The 20,794-nt window shown below is 43.2% G+C and overlaps 1 protein-coding gene across 3 annotated transcripts in view; it reads right to left on the bottom strand.

Annotated features, from left to right (window-relative positions):
* SAMD4A (sterile alpha motif domain containing 4A) overlaps positions 1 to 20,794 on the bottom strand; it is a 96,305-nt gene that overhangs the window by 43,281 nt on the left and 32,230 nt on the right. For 2 of the 3 annotated variants that reach the window (XM_077768235.1, XM_077768225.1), the window contains exon 3: positions 5,336 to 5,599. The exons of the other annotated variant lie outside the window; for it this stretch is intronic. In XM_077768235.1, the coding sequence (XP_077624361.1) occupies positions 5,336 to 5,599 (264 nt within the window). The remainder of the gene's footprint in view (positions 1 to 5,335; positions 5,600 to 20,794) is intronic. 3 annotated transcript variants of the gene reach the window in all.

Here is a 20,794-nt window from a genome sequence, read left to right as displayed (position 1 = left end):
CAGTTAATGTTACCCATTATGGCAAGGCTGGAGCTCCTATCAAGAGAAACACCCCAACCTCTACTCCTCTCACACTGACAGTTGCAATGAGAAAGTCATAGAGCCTCTCACTCTTAAAAGCCCAAAGCTATGAGCCTTGCTAGCCAGAAATCTGGACTGGAGTTCCCCATGTGAGCTTCCCTACAGGTAGGCGGAATGCTTAACCTGTGCATGTGAGGAGGGGAGGCAGGGCTTAGGGAGGCTGGGCCAGGGAAGAAGATGGTGCACTGTGGTGTTGGCTCACCTCCACTGCAAAGTTCTATAGGTTCCCATACTCTTCACAGTGACCCTCAATCTGTTTCTTCTATATGCTCTTTGCTTTGGATGACACCATGGGCTACCCAGCTGTCCCAGGCAGAAACCTGGACATTGTCCTAAATACCTCCTGTTCCTGCACCATCGACATTTAAGTAGCGCACATTCAGTTCCACGCTCTCTCAACTCTACCTCATGGAGACCACGCAGACATACTCCTTTGAATCCTCTCGCTGCTGCCTGCCTTGGACCCACCTCATTTTCCTCCTCAGTCACTAAAATATCCCCTGCCTCTTGTCCCCTTCTCCATGTCACCCTGACACTTCTGCTAGGGTCTGATTTCTAATAAGCAAATGTAAGCAGGTCGCTCTGCTACTAAATGCCTTCAACAGCTTCTATAAACGTCAAATCTTTCACAAAGCCTAGCATCTGCTTTTCCCCTCTCCAGACTTCTTTCCCATGTGCCTTTGACACTCGAGCCATAGGGGCGTTCAGTCAATCTGTCCCATCACCATGCTTTCATTCATTCTTTCCCCTCTGCACAGAACACCCTTCCCTCACCTTATAGATTTGGCTAACGTTAATCACGCTTCAAGACTCAGCTCCAGGCCTGCCCTCCTCAGGAACTTTCCTTCACTTCTCTCCACTTTGTATTAGGTTCCTCCTTGGTGCCTGTCCTGACCCAGCTCAAGTCTTTGAAGATAAGAGATTTTCATAGCCGTACACCTGCATCAGGTACCTGTTTATTGTTCCTGTGACAGGGACCCCCCTGAGGCAGGTACAACCTCTTTTTTTCTCTGTCTCCCCAGTAACTAGCCCCAAGCCTCTCTCAGCAGGTGCTTAAAAGTCAACTGACTTGATGAGGACTAAAGTAAAACCTATTTATTAAGTCTTCCTTCCTTTCTGCTCCCATAGCACACAGCCACATCACTCATCAGCAGTGCTGGCCTTTTGAGAAGTCTTTGGGTGTTGTGTCTATGCATCATTTCTGATGACATGATGCTAATATGAGGGGCAGATGTGCTTCCTCCATCAATGGACTTCTGCTCTTCTATATTCTCTCCTCCTTTCAGGAAATTGTGGGAAAGTCTTTTTTTCTTCTCACCTGAAGGCTTTGCGTGAGAGAAAAGGTAAGAGAGCACATTCCACTCATGTTGATGCCGAGGGGAAGGAGGAGATTATAATTGAGTATCGACTCGGGAATCATGAATCTGGGATTCTTCCCCTGGGAAATGTTACAGTGACGTTTTTGCAAACAAGGACAACTGAATTTAGAAACCACAATCAGGATATCTGATCCAAACATGTAAAACCAGTAGCCTCCACGGGGCACGTGAAGAGGGGAAACTCTCATATTCCTGTTGTTTCCCACTTCTGTTCATTAATTGCTCCTGGAGTAGCTAATCCCACTCTTGGTTTAGCCTGAGATTAGTCTGAGATCCCTACCCTGAGGGACATCCAATCTGTGCTTTGGAGCTGACTTACATCTTCAGGATGGGTATTTACTATAAAAGGAAAAACAAAGCAAAGCAGGCAGATGATGTTAATCCTCTGAGAGCACAAGTTGGTCTACTTGGGAGAGAACTTAGTGACGATCCCTGACAGGGCGTGCTGACACCAAGACAAAAGAGGGAGAGATCAATGTCTGTGAAAATCTTAAAAAGAAGAATGCTGGGCCGTGAGCTTTATTTCACGCTTTTGACCCAAGAGGCACATTCCTAAGGGACAGTTTGTAGCCAAACCTGGCAGGTTGTCCAGATGAGAAGGAAGGAAGAGATGAACAGTGTTTCAGCAAGGTATGCAGAGCTGTTGGCAAGAAAGATGAATTCATACTAAATCCAGCTCAATTATGGTGACTTTTTATTCTTTTCCCAAGGTGTAGGGGAGGGCTGACATGCATCTTCTGGAGATTTGGAACGCCTCCAAATTCGACTACAGATACCTTGTTGTTTTTGTAAACTAGGTTTTCTTAAAAAATGTAGGAAAAGAGCAATTCAGTGATGGCATCCCGAGGTGGACCGGAAAGAAGCCCCCAAGGGCCAATAATTCTGCCAGAGGGCCTGGTCCCAAGAAAGAGATGTGGATTCAAGAGGAAGAGCTGGCTCTTTTTAGAAGCACTTCCTTAGAATTCATATTTCATTTCCCAGAAAGCATGAATTAATTTGGAACTTAAAACGGGTGTCCGCTCTTGGAGGTGGGAATCCAGGGACAACCTCTTTGGCTGGGTGTGGTGAGGGCTGCTTCCTGGGTGCATCCTGGGAGGCCATCCTGCATAGTCTCTGCTGACAGAGTTGAGCAGTGGCCTTCTTGAGAAGACCTCTCCAGGCATTGCCAGGAGGTGGCTTTTGGCCCCCAACTCTGGATGCTTACTGTTTTGGGGTATGGACATGTCTACTGCTTGACCTGTCAGCTGAACTGCCAATATACTTATCCCACAAACAGAATCCTTCAATGTTTCTCATGTCTTCTTTCAAATATATTTTGCACTTTGCTTTGCTATGAACTTTATATTTTGAATCCCAAATCAATTCGTTGGGAGCAAGCAGTTCAATAGGTCAGCAGAAGGTGGATATACATAGTAAAGAGTTCACTGGTTTGTCCGGTCATCAAATAGCTTGTTTTCTGGCCATATCCCTCAGGCCTATAAAGAAACTCTTGGATAGAAGAGCTTATCTGGTTCGCTTTCTGACTGAAGAATCTCTGAGGAGACAATTCTTATCAATTCTGAAGAAAAGAATAGAAGAAACTTATATATGGGATATTCCTTGAACTTTGATTTTGGCTTTTATTCTAATGCAGCTGTAAGAAATGTATTCAGGTTTTTCTAGGAGGGCACTTGTGGGGATGAGCACTGAGTGTTATGTGGAAACTAATTTGACAATGAACTATTTGTAAAAAAATAAATTAAATTTCTACTCCTAAAAAAAAAAAAGAAAAAAATGTATTCAGGTTTTTCTCTCATTCATTTCTCTTTAAAAGCATGCTTGCAGGGCACCTGGGTGGCTCAGTCAGTTAAGCATCCGACCTCAGCTCAGGTCATGATCTCATGGTTCGTGAGTTCAAGCCCTGCATCAGGATAGCTCAGAGCCTGGAGCCTGCTTCAGATTCTGTGTCTCCCTCTCTCTTTGCCCCTCACCTACTCGCGTACTCTCTCTCTCTCAAAAATAAATAAAAACATTAAAAGAATGCTCTCATCATTCTTTTCTCACCTCAACATGACAGCACACAGCATACCTTTACCTACTTTGGGGGAATGTTGAAGGTGGAAAGAAAGGGAGGAAGGAAGGAAGGAAAGTAAGTAAAAGGAAGAAAGAAAAAGAAAAGAAAGCAAACCTCTTATAACCAGACAGTACCAGCATTCCTCTCTGGGAGAGGTCTGTATCCTGAGAAGAGCTTTCCCACAGGACCCTCCTCGCCCTTGAGCACAAAGGCCAAGGCCTCCTTCCCACAGTTACCAATTAGAATAGCACATCTGCTTTCTCAGAAAAATGCCGCCCAGACACTCCACTTCGCCTGGGAAGAAGCTAGCCCAGAACAGTGGCTGACCTGCCTCCCTTGGTCCCTCAGGTGCTCGGGTGCCCCAGTGACAGATGTCCTGCAGGCTTACCTAAAGCCTGGCTGACCCTCACCTGCCACCCGTCACCTGGGGCTCAGCCGCTTGAGCCCATAACCACGTAGCGTGGACTCAGAAGTGAGTTTTGCTACATCTCCAAAATCATGGCACATTCCCTTGAAAACTGTGAAAGAGGAAGAGGACACGCATCCCCTCCATGCCAAAATGAGCCATTGTTTGTGCTGCCTGTTAAACACCTTTAAAGACCCACTTGTATCTGCAGAAGAAAGCATCAAGACACATCCCACTCACTCTGGGCACTCATCACGGGGTGGGGGTGGCTTGGGGAGCCCACAGGCCTGCGGCTGAGGGAGAGGAACGTTCAAGGAAGGCACTTCATTCCCCTAGTGGACAGGCTCCATGTTTCAGCCTGGTGCTCTCTCACAGCCCGCCCCTGGGTGGTCGTGGGCATCTTTCTGTGCCATACTGTCATGGTGGCGAGGGGACTCTGGTAGACAGCCTTCTGTGTCAACACTGTCCCCCCTTCTTGGGGGGAAGGTCAGAGACACAAACCTTAGCACCATGGATGCCAGCAAAGAGGGCGCTCCAAGAGCCACCCCCCCCAGCACTATATTCCCAGAAGCATGGCTGGTTATTGTTCCTCCATCGAAAATTGTTATTAGCGTCTCTGATGAGCATCCTTCCCTAAGGACTTCCCAGACCTTGAACAACTTAGCATCTAAAAATACAAAATGCACGTATCCTCTTTGAGCCTATCACAGGTAATTTGGAAATTCTCTATCTCCTGATGAGTATCTAAGAAGAGGACAGATTTACAGGGCAATGTACAAACATTTATTTATGCTGCACAAAAAGGCCTTTATCACCTGTATGCAAATCTGTTATCAGGCTTAAAACACTGTCAGAGATTCTCAGTGGTATTTTTTTTCATGTCCCTTAAACAGATGCAGAGAAAAGGGTTTAAAAGTTTCTTTGGATATCAAAGGAAAAGGGAGAGAGAAAGGAAACACTACTACGATTCTGCATTAAGAGAGACTAAAAAAAAAAAAAAAAGGTACTGTGGTTTGTTTTGCTAAATTATTGACGGTTCCCTGGCCGCGCAAGGAGGTAAAAGGTTGGAATAGCTGAGCGCCTTTACAAACAGGGCAGGCTGAGGAATGTACGTGCAAACAGTAGACCTGTCACCGTTAGCTGTGACTCATTTAATTGCCTACAAGTCCCTGCATTAAAAAAAAAAAAAAAAAAGTGTTGACCTCTCTTGCTTTGGCTCCTGCTTCCCAGGCTTCCCAGGAAGGGGAATCCCAGGAATTGTCAACCCTGAGGCTCTGCAAGGGATGGGTCCAATGCAGAAGCCTGGGGAGGGGGCGAGGCTGTTCTCTTGCTCACTACCTACCTCTCTTTTCACCCTTCTAACTCCAAACAAAGGGACGGACTCCGTTCCCAGTGGTTTCTCGTTCAGTCACTCACCTTTCATACCACTACCTTCTTCTTGGAATGTGTTACGAGCAGTGTTCTGATCTTCTAAGTGTTCACTCCCACCACTTCCTGAAGAGGCTACACTGCTTTGTGGAGACAGGGGGGCATGATCGGATGGGAGGCACTGGGGTCCTCTAGCTCGTAAGTCCTCATGAGACATCCATCCATGTCCTAGAGGCTGGTTTGGCACATTCATGGGTGGGGTAAGGGACACAGATCGTTTCAAAGGGCTGTGGTGTGCCTGGCCTGAGAGAACTGGAAAAAAAAAATAAAATGAAATAGGTTATTCCCCCCCCTTTAGCCTGGGCCACAGAGAACCCCCAATACCTTTTAACCCTGAGAGATGATGCTAACCTGTCTGACGACTCTATCGGTGGCCACCGCAGGCTGAATACAGGCCTGGCTGTCTGGACCGCGTGGTGGGTTGGGTTTCCCCAGGGAGGCTATGCCTATAGTGCCAAGCATCTGGCCTTGGCTTTGTGGGTCAGGATCTGGTTCTCATTCTAACTCTAGAAATCAGGATTTGTGGCAGTAGGCCTATAAATCAGGTGAGGCTTGGCGGCCTGGCAAAGTGGCTATTTGCCAAGGGGGAAAAGAACATGTGCTGCACATCTTTTTTTTTTTTTTTAAACACACAAAACCCAGCATTACCCATGTCATTAGGGTAGACTCTCGGAGGGCAGGCAGGCGGCTGCTCACCATTTGGGATCTTTGCTGGGCTGAGCTGAGCTAGAAGGCAGGCTAGTCCTTCCGTCCATGGAATCAGGGGTAACTATCGCCTCTGAAAGGGCGCAGCCTCAGCGAGGGCCGCTGTACTAAACCAGACCTCAGGGTACGTGTGGGACACTGGCCGCTGTGTGTGAAAGGGCCGATTCTTTCCCTTGGCTTCACAGGTTAATGCCAAACTTCATCTTGAAAACACTTCCAGGTAACAAGGCTTTCATTCAGAAGCCAGCGGGGTGCGCTCAGTAAGCCAGGGGTGGTTTTTACCAGCATGTTTAACTCTTCCGCACGGTGGGCAACATCTACGTAGCCCCCATCTTAAATTTCTTTTCCAGAAAACTGGGAAAAAGCAACAAAACTCACATAACTAGCCAAATTGAATGGAGGTCATTCGAGGGAGGGATTTAACCAAAATCAACGCCCAGGGAGCCGACGGTACCCTTGGTTGGTTTTTCTGGGCGTGTCAAGTGACAACTTCACAAAATAAGTCTATTCATAACACTCTCTCCAAGCACTGGTCCCTGACAGGTCCAGTTTATTTTGACTGCCGCAGTGCTAACACGGAATGGAGCCACATGCATTTTTAAACATTTTTCAGGGAAGCCATTAAGTTCCATCTCAGGCCGTATCCCCTACAGTGAGGTACTTGCTCTCCCAAGTCCAGACAAGCGCTTCTTTGCTGGCGTTAATCTCTGTGTTTTGCAGTCCGCAGACCTGACATCCCAACGTCAGAAGTTCTGTTCTTCGTTAAACTGCATTTCTGGTGCGGGAGCACCCACCACACAAAGACCTGAGCAGATTACCTTGCCCCCGTTTGAAAGATAAAGACCAGCACCAAAAGGCTGGGTGTTCCCAAAAAGTGTGTTTGGGCAGTGGTGGGGTGGGAAGGTAGCTTATGGTCAGCTGGCATCAACCAGGCCCTGAAAGCAGTGAGGCTCACATCTCTCTTGTCAGTGTTTCTATGTGGTTTCAGATGGCCAGAAGGGCAGTGTGTGAAAGGGGAGCAATCAGAAGGGCTAGAAACTTCCTTATTAACCAAACAGGGAGGGAAAGAGGGAGCTGCCCAGTTTACCATTTGTAACCCAGTAAGTTTCTACATTAGGTAGATTCTATCAAAGGCAAGGAATCATCATCGAACTTTAAAAAATGCGAAGGGAACGTTGTTTAAAAAAACATTTTTTTTTTTTACCCTAACAGGCTGAAATAGCTTTCCTTTCTTCTAAATAGACTAGGGAAGAAACTATTTTAAAAGGCACCCTGGAAAATGCATTGCTACCTGGTTGGATCAGAAGTAGCAAGAGTAAAAGAAAAAAAAAAGCAGAAAGAAAAAAATAAATAAAAAGGAAGCAGCAGCAAAAATGAAGACAGAAGCCAATAGAAAGAAAAGCCAGACATCCAGAAAATCCATTTCATGCCTGTCTAAGTATTTATATAAAATGGGGCAGACTTGTTTCAGCCTGCACCAAGTGCTGGGATGGTCCAGCGTAGACATCTTTGCTCCCTGCTACCTTGGCAACCATTTCAGAGTATCTGGTGGATGCTCCCAATGGTGCCAGCCAAGTGGGCCTTGAGTGGAACTGGGGGCTCCTCTTCATAGCCTGGATTGGAGTAAGCCAGAAACCATAAAAACAGGCCTTGCCAAAGGGAGACACACAGCTTTGAAGTGGCAGAACCCTTAGCACCTAGCCTGGTTTGAGGCGACACGTAAATCTATAATCATGGGTAGTAACCCTGCTAAGGGAGTCCCCATCTTGGGATGCTGAGAACAATACCCCACGTATTGAATAAGCAGTTGAAGTCCATTGTTGGATGGAGCCAATTTGCTTCTTTCCATCTCAACTTTTCTTAAAAGCCAAGTTACCTCCCCATTGATGGGCATCCTTGGAAAGGCTGTCAATATCCAAGGAATCCCCTGGTTATTGAGAACGGAACAAAGTAGGTACCTAACTTAATGGGACTTAAAGGGATTTATTCACAGAAACCTCCACCCATGTCTTCATATATTCCTGAGCTTGACTGACATCACAGGGGATGTGTTATGAACTCGGCCTCTACCTCTGATAAAAAATCAATTATACCTGAGGTGCCAGAGCCTTTTCGCAGTAACTTTCTGCTGAAGGCCCCACCCTGTCTGTATCATAGAGACGCCCACAGCTGGGCACCAAAACAGAAAGATCTCCTTAGGAGCCAACCTACTGTTGCAACCAAGCAAAATGCCTCACACTAAGCTTCTGATTTGCAGAGAGGGCCATGCGTGTAGACCCAGGCTGGATGCCACACCGAAATAAGAGTGAAGTCATGTTGGGCAAATGCCTCATTTCTGCAAAGAGAACCAAGGCCCCAGGCAATACAGGGTTGGCTTCCTCTGGGAAGGAGACAGAAGCGGGTGATGGGTGACCTGCCAACAGCACCATATTGGGGTGAAGACAAATCTTCAGGTAGAGGTGGAAGCCTTGACCACAAAGCCAATTTTCGTGTTACTCCATGTGCTAGAGCACTTTGTTCGGCACGGGGTAGCAGAGGAAATAATAAATGCCATGGGCAGAGTGCAAGAAGACAGGCAGCACTGCTGTGGAATTAATGAGGTGGCCACTTGGCAGAGAGAGTATCGATGACTGTCCCATCACTCCATTTTTTTTAACCAAAAGAACTCATCTGAAGTGGTGATAAAAAGAGGGAAAATGGATGTTGAAATAAACACATAAATAAAATTCTTTTTCCTGTGAGTAGGGAGGGAGAGCAGTGAAAACAGTCTTCTGTGTTAGCTGTCCCAGAAAGACTCTAGCTAGAGGCAGACCTTTCGAATGTTCTCGCTTGTGGGCTGCTATGCACCAGACAATGGCCAATGCTCCATTCAGACTTAAGCTGCCCCCAGGTATATTCGAATGTGGCAGAAGTACACCTTGAAAAAAAACAATCTCAATATAGATTAGAAATTGGCAGTTTCCAGCAGAATTGAAGTCCTCAATTTATATTGTATTTGTGACTTTATCGTAGTGAGCGGGGAGGGGGCAGCATGTTTCAGGGTAGACTCATTATATTGAAAATGCTACTAAAAATTACCCAGGGGAACAAAGCTGTGCCTCTTTTTGCTCTTGAAAAACTGAAGCTAGAACTAATACTGTGTACAGTATAGATTCAATATTGCTTATTTTTTGAAGGAAATATAGATTCAATATGGCTTACATTTTATTACAGGAAATGTCCGGGATGTACACATATATATGTGTGTATGTGTATGTATGTCAATAGAATACTGTAATCTATGGAATCATTTGTGAGTTCAAGTGAACCAAAAATTAATATCAATTGAATAGGTCTAGTTGAAATACGGAAAAAGCATCTAAAACTAATCTTGCTACAGCAGTAGAGCTGTGTGTTGTGAGTACAGAGGGTCTTCCAATCTGGCACTAAACTCTGTCTTACCATTCTTGGCTAGCCAACTTCTCTGACCTCATGTAACCTCATGATTTCTTTTTCATCTCGAAACTATCTTTAATGAGACTGCTTTCAATGTCTTTCTAGAGGAAAATACAATACCTGGCTCTGGGTTCTGTTCTTTGAAGTATTTTCTTGAAAGCTTGGAAATCAGATTTCTTACCCCTTTACTTTGACCAACCTTGACTTCATCTCAATTTTAGTTACTGAAATAAAATTCAGTAAAAGACTTTTGGGATAGACTCTTTTAAGAAAATTAGGTATAACTATTTTTTCTGCTTTCTAATGTGACAGGGTTTGTAGAAAGAGGAAGTTTGGGGATACTGGCCCAACTCTCTCTCTTTGGTTCACCGTCAGGTTAAGCATTATACCTCACAGTTGAGAAGATGTGATCCCCATAAGCGAGCTGTCCAGATAACGGAAGCTCCACTGTTACACTGAAACTTTATCCTGACAAATTTTAATGGAGACTTTCAAAGATGCTTGCATACTTTCCTGTTCTCCCCAAACTTACACACCGAATGCAATTTATGCTTTAAAAATTACTGTTATGGGGCACCTGAGCAGCTCAGTCAGTTAAGCGGCAGCCTCTTGATTTCAGCTTGGGTCAAGATCTTGCAGTTTGTGAGATCGAGCCCCACATCAGGCTCCACACTGACATCAGGTGCGAAGAGCCTGCTTTGGATTCTCTCCCTCCCTTTCTTTTTGTTCCTCCCCAGCTCATGCTCACTCTCTCTCAAAATAAAGAAATAAAACTTAGAAAAAAATTGTTTTAAATTTTTGTTATGAACATAGATTCATAACATTTCAAAGCTGGAAGCCCCCTGGAAGGTAATTCAATAATCCCTAAATTATGAGCTGTGGACCCCTGGGTAGTGGAAATACTTTGAATTCCCTATATGCATCACACTTTGTTAACAGATGAAATACTGTGTTGCAAATAATTTTTATATATATGCAGAGTATTAAAGTTAATACAATATAAATTAATTTACGTGTTGCTAAATTCATAGCTCTTTTGGCCATTTTTTTCCCTTTGAACAGATTGAAAGTGCAAATCTTGTTTTATGGGGACCCCGTTTTTTTAATGTTACTGACTGAGGACAAAACTCAATAAATGATAGAGATGATTATTGTCCTCTGCTTTGTTGAGTGAGGTCTTCATGGGCAATAGAGGTAGCCTCAGGAACCCCATGCTCAAATTCATGCCCTGCACACCTTTCATACTTATACCCTTTCCTCAAATTCTGTCAACCATCACTCTGCATCACTACCCCTGTATTTCCACCTATTTGCAGGCTTAACATTTTGTCCTAGAGTTTAGAATTTAGAAAATTGAAGGCGACTTCTTTTTGGAAGGCAGCTATGCTCACCACTATACCACCAACGCAGACTGGTGTCTTCTTTTTGAATAAGAGTAGGAAATACTCCCATTTTCCTACTGTGTCACTCTTTCATCAAATCAAATAGTTTGTCTTGAGTTCCTCATTCTCATCATTTCCTTATAAGTACAGCCACATAGACGGGATTTGAAATTTTAATCTCTTTTCCTCCTAAGCCAGTCTCTCCGTTTCTAATCCAACAAGCGGCCCTTTCTCACAGAGCCACTTGTGCTTCATTAAAATTTTCAAATTCTAGCCGCTCATGTGATAAAACTCAGTCCAACTGCAAGCGTGACTAAACTTTGCAAACATAACTCATTCTAATTTAGGGATTTTCAAAAGTGAGAACGAGGAAACTAAGCATTTGTGTATTATTTTAAAACATGAACTTCAAATTTCTTTCCAACATTAAAAGGTCGTAGCAATTCCCTACTCTGGAGGTACACGCTGTTTGTATCAATATACTACTATAAAGCTGAGGGAATATGTTACTTATAAGTTGCTAATGGTGTACTTTCACCGTATCTTCTAGACGTACATCCACAAGAAATTCAGAGTATCAGTAGAACCTTTGCTGAATACACCAACTTGAGGGCTCGCATCATATAGTTCTTAAATTGTACTGTAGGAGATGGTTCGAACTTGTCATGTTTAAAGGAGAAAGAGCACCACGCACTGCCAACTACAAAATCAAATCGTCTCCAAGTTACTGGGGGAGTGTTTCTGTTCATCCTTTTAGTTATTTAAGGCCTGCTTATCAGGCATCGTTCAGGTGTCATCCACGAATTTCTTCTGAGAGTACTTTCAGAGCATCTAAGGAACTGCTACAAAAAAAGGCTTTCCGTTTTCAAAGACTGGAGTTCTGTTAACTCCACTTGTACGAATGATTCCAGGCTTTGCTTAAGAAAAAAAAAAAAGGCCAGCATTTTAGAGACTCAGTGGTGAAACGATATCAGACCCTGAAATGAATTCCTCTTCTTTAGCTGGTTTTGTGGTGCCACAACCAGTAACCTGAGGCCCTGTAGTGGGAATCTTTGGGGAAGAAAAGATTAATAGTACTGCAAGAATACACTGAAAAACAAAACAAAACCAAGGTACTTGATCAGTGACATCATGCAAAAAAAAAAAAAAAAAAAAGACAACACCAGACATANATGACCTCTCTACACTGTGGGTACTGACATTTCCAGCCTTGCAAAATCCTTACAGAAAGCAATCCCACAAAAAATATAAATAAAAAGAGCCTCTTTGTACAAGTTCATGCCAAAGACACATTCTTCATGGATCAATCTCAGAACTGCAGCCAGAGAGTACAAAAGAAAAAAAAAAAAAAAAAAAAAGAAAACACCAGTCATATTTATGGCCAAGTATGGATTTGTGTAAAAGGGGGGGCAAGGGGGGATTAATGACTAAGGTTAAAATGAACATGCTCTGCCATCATTGCTTCAGAGAATAGATTAAAAGCAAATCTAGAAGGTTATATGCCTCAACTCTGCATGCTTGCTCTCTGCTTCTTGTTCAAAGGTTTGGAAAAGCAGTGCTCACAACATCTGGACACCAGAAGATGATTTCCCCCAAACAGCTTCAGACTCCACCTCATTCTGGGGGAAGAAGAGAGAACATAGCAAAGCGAAAATGTGGTTCGTGGATGGGGTGTTCCCGACAAGCCCAGAGAGGAAGCCACACACTCTCTGGGAAGAGAAAATGTACACTTGCCTAAGCAACAAAACAAAACAAAGGGAGACTCTGGCAGGAGATGAAGCCGCAAAGAACATCACAGCAAGGTTGACAAATACACCCTGCTAAATCTCCTTTTCCCTATTAAGTTTCATTTCCATACAATATTGAAACGAAAGCATTCTGATGCAGGGAAAAGCACCTGGAGAGGTTTCTTCAATAATGTGAGTCCTTGTCATTGATGTCAGCTCTTATTACTCTACAGACGGCTCAGCCTTTGGGCAGAGCAAAGATGTATGTTTCTGCCTTCACATTATCACTTAAACATTTGGGCTTTTAAGAAGTAAATTAGGATGTTTCTGGCACACTTTTATTGCTGCATTAATCTTTGGTACATTTCATTTGTTCTCTTTTGTCGGTTTCTATAATGGCAAAACTGGGTGTCATCCAGTAGAAAATCTATTTTAGATAACTGCTATTTGATTTTATATTGTCATTATTTATGAAATAAGTTAGACAAGAAGCCAATATATACATTTTATAGAAATTGGTTGAATCTTACCCACAGGTTTAACTTCAAGTCAAGCAGTCCTAAAAGGAAACTGCCCAGATCCTGATTCCATTCTATCAAAACCAATGACATCAACTATGGAAGTAATTCGACACCACTGAAAGCAGATGCTTAAACCCATTCCACAGACTGTGGGATCAAGCCAGCCACTTCTAAAGTTCCTGAATACTGGGGTAACTTCTACTTTCCTGCATTATGTTTCTTTTCCTATCTATATTTATACCTATATGCACTCAACTCTGAGGCTTGTCCATGGAATTTCTACCCGCATAGAGAGTGAAGAGATGAAACCCAGAAATGAATTTAGACAGAGATGCAGAACTTGAATCATTTTGTTTATGACACCAAGCAGAGTAAATAATTAAGTCAAGCAAGTGGCCAGGAGTGGATTTGCAAGGGCATCTCCTTCCTCATTTTCCAATGTATCCCTAAAAGTGCCCCAGTCATTGTGTTGAAGGAAGAATGTAGAGAAACTCAGAGAGATAGAGGCTGATGCCAAAACTTCCCTCCTACCCCTTTCTTAAAAGATAACTGTCAAATTGCCACCACTGATGTGCTCACCTCAGCTCATGCCTATCCAGGAAGTGCTTCTTAGGTTTACAAAATGTGATGTCCATCCTGTGTTTAAGAACTTCAGGGCTGCTAATTGAGCATGGGTACCGGAAAAGCAATCCTCATATGGAAATGCAAATAGCCAAGGTTTCCTGATTGAATAACCATTAGCCCCCCTCAGAGCACCAGTACCAAAGCCACGGCAGAGTCACTGAACAAATCGTCAGGGTATCCTTTTACATCCTGACACTGCTAGTGACACTGGTCCAGAGAAGAGGCAGGTCAACCCCTTGAAAGGGACTCACAAAGGATATTTTCAAACCTTGTCTATGAACTGCCTTGAGCTGAACCACAGGCAAAGTGTGCCGCTGGAACTTAAAGGCTCCCAGATAAGAGGGCAAGGTAGGCTCTTAAATGCCACAGTACTCATTAGGCAAGTTAGATGCATAAATCCTGCCATCGGGGCCTCCACTCAGTGCCAGCCAAATGCATGACTGGTGCCAAGATCTCTCTGAGCGCGAAACTCTGAACTTTGCCTTGATTGAGCAAAATCTTTCTTTTTTCCCTTTTCTTTGTAGTGTGAGGAGAAGGGTGATAAATAATTAGAGATGCATTATGTGGTCCTGACTAATGCTTAACTTAGTTACTTGACAGAAGAATGAGGAGCCGAGTTTCTCAGCGCTGCTGCTCACAGGACAATTTACTGATTAGGGAATTGGTTCTTGTTTTCATTAAAGCATTCAATCTAAATGTCAAATGTAATAATACACATAAATAACCATTCAAAAAACCCACAATTTGAGCTTACATTGCTAATTAGATGATTTTTTTTTGTTAATTAAGAGAAATTGGATGGTGTAGGCTCTCCTGGCTTCTTAATTATATTTGATTGAATCACCATGTGATTCAAGACAAGCTATTGAGGCTTCACACATCCCAATTCCCGTCTTAGTTCACCTTCGATATCTTCTTGGGTTCCACACTGTCACAACCAGCCCCCGTGGGTGTCGGAACATGGTGATATTGGTACTGTGTTTGTAAAACTGATTTACTGCAGTCTGTAATTACACATCACGATTTGGATTTTTGACTCGGCACTGCATTTTTCACTTAAACCGTACTGTTCTTCTCTACCCCAGAGAAACGGCATTTACGTAATTGCTCTCAACTCATCTACTTGGGTATTATAAATCAGTCCTGCAATAAAAGACTTCCAGAGACACTGCAGGCATGAGGGTCCTGGCATAACTCAGGCCCCAGGACTGTTCTAGTTTAAGGACAGGAATCGAACAGCATTCATTTCTTATAGGAGATGAGATGGGAAGGGCTGTCTGGAGACTTTGGATCCGAAGTCAGAGAGAAAGGGGCCGGGGAGTGACTGGGAGGGCTGGGTCGAACCCACATGGCCAGCTCACTATCACACAAACTGAATAGTGTGTGTGTATTCTGCTCTTATACGTCATATACTGGTGACTCTCTGCATTCACTGATTCCATATTTGTGCATTCACCTATTTGCTAAACTTTATTTGTAAGCCCCAAATCAATACTCACAGTATTGTCATGATCATTCATGGACATGCTCAGAGTGGCAAAACAGGAGTCTCTGGGGCACATATTCCCAACTGAAGTTGAACAGGCACTGCTCTCTGCCTTCCTGTGTCTTCTCTCATCCTATAAATGGGTGTCCTTTTCGAGGTCTGTTTAGTGCCATGTTTTTCTCACTTTGATGTTTTTCTTTGGTGATTTTGCTATGTAAAATGCCTCCTCCCCGCCCCCCCCCCCCGGGGCACCTGTGTGGTCAGTAGGTTAAGGGTCCAACTACAAGTCAGGTCATGATCTCATGGTTCATGAGTTTGAGCCCCGTGTCGGGTTCTCTGCTGTCAGTGCAGGGCGTGCTTCAGATCCTCTGTGCTCCCCTGGCTCTCTGCCCCTCCCCCGCTCACGCTCCCTCACACTCTGTCGCTGTCTGTCTCAAAAATAAACATTTAAAAACAAATAACTAACATGGCCTCTGAGTGTAGTAGTGCTGAGGGGCTGTTTGATTCCTAAGTGCAAGAAGGCTGTGATGTGCCCTAGAGAGAGAAGAGATGCAGTAGATAAGCTTCATTCAGGTATGAGTGATAGTGCTGTTGGCCTTGAGTTCCAGGTTAAGGCATCAACAATATATAAGATGTCTTTAAATATATAATATTTATAGATATTTATATAATATATATTATAAAAATATATTTATATAATATGTATACATGTATACATATATATGGATGTATAAAGACATACATAAGATGTCTTTAAACACACATGAAACAAAGTTACGCATTGACTGGTTGATGAAAATGTTCTGAGGCTTCCAGGATCATAACCCTGTATCTCCCCCAGGAGCCATGGTTCAGGATTTGCTAATCAGTGTTCACAGTGACTTTATAGAACATAACTATTGCAAATAATAACACACCATGTTATATATTGATACATACTCTTTATTCCACCTCCCATCCTGGGACATTTTTTGTCACATTTGCCACATTTTTGCCTTAAGCTAGTGGTACTTAACCTTGGCTGCACAGTCAACCCTGTTGGAGCCTTTAAAAAACTCCTGATGCCCAGGCCCCATTCCAGAGCAAACTATTAGAAAGTTCCCTGTAGTGGGGTTGGACAATTCATACTTTTTTAATGCACCTGAGTACTTTTAATGGCTAGCCAGGCTGAAAACTACCGTCTTGGGCTATCTTGCTGCCTGAGTGTTCACACCAAACTCTGTCCCACATCCTGGACATTGCAAACTTCCCCAGGGTTGGATGTCATTTCTGCCTGGTCTTCATAAGATGCCCACAAGGAATGGGCATCTTGTTTACTTTTCAAGTGGCTTTGAAAAGACAACATACAAATCACCGCTTCTCCTACCAAACCAGTCTTGTTTGCTTTGGATTCACATGTAGACCTCGGTGCAGGCTCTTCCGCTCAGGATTTTATCACTCTTGCCCTGTCTTCCAAGTAAAATAAATGATATTTTGCTTCTAGAATTCCAACCTGAATGATATGTGAGCACAAATATCCAAAGATTCCAGAGACACATGTTTTTACTCCTGAACAATAGAACCTGCTTCTTGCTGTAGCCATTCCACTCTTGCTGAGTAGGAAGAGAGGGTCAGGGGCCAGCTGGAGGTCCTTTCTGAATGTGAATCAGCTGCAGGAAGCTCTGAGCATATTTTCTCTTAGTCTGGACATTCCACTGGTGAGAGCATAACTGATTCACAAACTACAAAAACTGTGCTCTACCTCCATGGACCAGCGGCACTGGAATCACCTGGGAGTTTGTCAGAAAGGTTGGACTCTTCGGCCTTACCACAGATCTAGAGAAGCAGGATCTGTATTAGAAGATGCTAGATTTGTGTGCATATTCAAGGCTAAGACACACTGCCTTCTACCCAGCTCTGAACTGCTGGCCTGACAACTGTTCTCTTGACGTTGAGGTAGGTGTCAATCATACAAAAAACAGCCTCCTAAAGTGACAAGAATTTGGGATGTGGGTAGTAAGTCATATGACCTTTCTGTGCCTTGGTTTCTCCCACTGGTAGATATCAAAGGCTACATCTTGGAATTTCTGGAAAAAGTCAAATCATCTAATACACATAAAAGGGTTTTGCAAAGTGTGAAGTGCTACAAAACTATTCGCTATTAGTAGTCAGAATAAGAATACTTCAGTGTAAACCCACACTGCTAGTGGAAAAATCAACTCAAAGTACTAGCCAATCTAATGACATTCTTGGATCCTTTTCAGTATATTATGTCTGGTGTGAAAAATATCTCTGATTAATTGATAATCTGTGTTTCACAGATTTATAAGAGAGAAATTTCCCCCATAGTCTGTTGTACCAAAAAGAGTACCTTCCTTGCTCTTTCAGAATCCTTACATGGACAAACTTTTCTCTGCCCTAATCAGAGTCCTCTTCCTTTGATTGAGACTCAACTTGGCCTTTCCTGTCCTCTCACACATTTCATTTTTATTTTCTGGAGGGTCAGGGCATATGAATTACCTTCTTTACCATTAGATTTCAGTATCCAGAACTCCTCATGAGACCTCGTTTTCAGTCCTGACATTGGTAAGCAACACTGATTGCTTTAAGTCCTTCTTGAAAATTCTAAGTATCTCCAGAAAACCAAAACCAAATAATAATAATAATAATAAATTTAAAAAAACTACCCCCAAAGTAGAAAATTCTAAGTACTTCCATTATATTTAGAAATTCAAGCTAAGAACCTATTATGTGGCTGGGTAACACTGGATTCTGCACGTACAAAACAAGGGGAATGGACTAGATGAATTAATTAATTCATCAGATACGTGTTGAGTGCCTACCATGTTCCATACTCTATAAGCTGAGGGTACAACATTGAAAAACCCAGTATAGCCTAGTGGATGATCTTTCAGCCCCTCCCTGAGCCAAGCTTCCATAATGCTATTAGCATATTTATGGAGTGCCATTTTCATTTGAACAAGGTATTTCCACCACATTATTTATTTCTGCATATTTTTTTAAAAGTCTGCCTTGTAATACCAAGAGAAGAGCCAGCCAAGGGTGTCAGGGCAAAGGCTCTGCCAGCTGCTCACCACAGGCGAGGCTCTGGAGAAGGGAAGGCACTAAATTGTATCATCCTCCCCCACTTCCTGGCTCTTCCCAATGCTCTCATTGCTCCCACACATTTCAAGCTCTCATGAAAGGGTGACTGGATGAATGAATGCCCTGTCTCCTTACTTTACTTCTTTCTTACCTGCCCCCAGGCTGGGGATACTGTACTGTCATTTCCCCAAATGCAACCCAAAAGACCTATCCTTAAGATCCACCTTTTCTGGTCCTTCATTCTCTGAGGAAGAGGTCATAGGGCCGTGAGCAGAGCAGCAGCACCAGCTACCATTTGCCAATGCCAACTAAGTGTCATGCACAGATACACACTGTTCCATTTAATCCTCATTTAATGCCTTTGGAGGTAGGTTCTATCATTACTCCTCCTTCCATTCCTCCCCAACACAAATTCCACAGCTAGGAAGCTGAGGGGTGGAGCATAAGGGACTTGTCAAAGATGAGACAGGAAGGGGCAAGAGACAGCGTTCAAAACCAAGTTTCTCTGACTTGCAAACCTACCTTCTTAAGATCAACACTACACTGATTCTTGTGACAGAAAGAACTCCTGGGCTTAGACTCTTAGCCCCGACGCTGAACACTCAATATCCAAAACCCTGAGCAAATCCATTGGCTCCTCAGTGTCTTAGGATCTCGTCTGGAAAATAGTTACAGCAATAGTAATACCTCTTCTACCCAATTCCCAGGGTTGCTGTGGAATCACATGCTGCCTGCCTCATCCCAACCCATCCACATGTCTATCTACCTATCCATCTATCTATACATCCATGCATCCATCATCCATCCATCCATCCATCTAATTTGTTGAGCCTCTGCCCTGTGCTGAGTATATGCTGGGCACTAGGATGGATGATCAAGACCCACTAAGATGATGTGTGGAAAATTGCTTTTGAAATGATGAAATGTGAGTTGTTACCTTCCTGGGAAAAGAGTTTAAGGTAACCTCCTCATTCAACAAACTAAGTATCTCTATGCATTGGGCACTGGACTAGTCACTGGGGCTACAGATGCCACGGGAAGTATAATAGGAGACAGGGCTGCACAGATCAGTCAGCATCTTCTGTGTATTAAGCTGCCACCTGCTATGGTTAGAAGCACACAGCAGCTGGGAACTGGAAGGCGGTGCTGATATTCTAAGTAACACCTTGCATTAAGGTGAAGAAATGCTGAAGGAAGTAAACATTTTGGGTGATTTCAGTTTCAATTAATTCACCACTGAATCTCAAGGACTAAACAGACTTTTTCAGGAGGTGGCAATATACCATGACCAAGCTGCCTCTCTGAATCCTGACCCTTCAATTTAGACTGACAGTAGTGGGAAATATATCAAAGTCGAAAAAGCTCTTCTCTTGCTTCCACGGTAAATGTGCATGTTGCTTCCTTGGCTGTAAGTTGGCTATTCCATACAATCATTTAAAATCCATGGCTCTGAGATGCATGAAGATTCCCTATAACTGAATTAGAAATCACCTGCTCAACCACGTGGAAAGCATTTCTTTTCCATTTGGGCTTTCCCCAAATGACTCATAAAGCTTATGGTTTTGGTCCTATGTGGGTGGTCTGAGGGCAGAGTCAGGCAATCATCTGCATAAAAGAGCCAAACCAGGATCTTTTCATTTTAAATTAAATGCTGTAGGAGCAGCAGACTTAAGAGAAACAACCTAGCTTTTTTTCCCTTCAAGGATGTAAGATAACCACAATGTTTCCCTAAACAAAAAGCTATGCTTCAAAAATGATTCTCCCTGAAATGAACACTGACTCATCAGGTGCTTGAAGGGATGGATACAGAGCTTTTCATTCCTGAGGCAAGACCTCAGGAGAACTGGTAGAGAGAAATGCCAATGTTTTATTGAAAAGTAGATGTTGCTGTTGTTTAGGTGCCCAGTGGAGTTGGTCCTGATGGAATTTTAATGATGGTGCTACATTTCTTGGGGCCTTCCTCCAAAAATATTATTTTCAGAAGACTGGAAGGTATAATATTGTAATTTATTTCTCTCATTTATTTACTTCCTAATTATCTCAGAAGTCCAGAACTTTAAAGCAGGAAAGGAATTTAAACACATGATTTAGGAATCATCTAATCCACCCTCCCCTCCCCTCATCATTTTAGGAGTTAAAGAATCAGAGGCTTAGAGAAATATAGCAACTGCCTAAGGCCACTCAACTAAGTTGATACTGAAGCTAAGACTAGAGCCTGGATGTTTTTGGTCTTTGTCATTCATATTACATCAATGGTTATTAGTCTTCATGTCAATGTCATTGATAAAGAGGAATAGAATAAATCTGTGATCTAAAACAGATGATCCCCCATTTAACACCAGAGTAATACACTGCAGAACCCAACTGTTGACAACTGTAGATTTGTACAACCACGTAAACAGTGTAACCCAAACTCAGCAGGGACTAGGACATCCCCAAAATGATCATACGCCATCAGGGTTTTTCCAGAGCCAGAGCTGTTG

The sequence above is a fragment of the Crocuta crocuta genome, unplaced genomic scaffold, assembly GCF_008692635.1.
Source record: "Crocuta crocuta isolate KB4526 unplaced genomic scaffold, BGI_CrCroc_1.0 scaffold10, whole genome shotgun sequence".
NCBI lineage: Eukaryota > Metazoa > Chordata > Mammalia > Carnivora > Hyaenidae > Crocuta > Crocuta crocuta.
The sequence above is the reverse complement of the archived record's forward strand: the minus strand, read 5'-3'. Positions and strand labels throughout refer to the sequence as shown.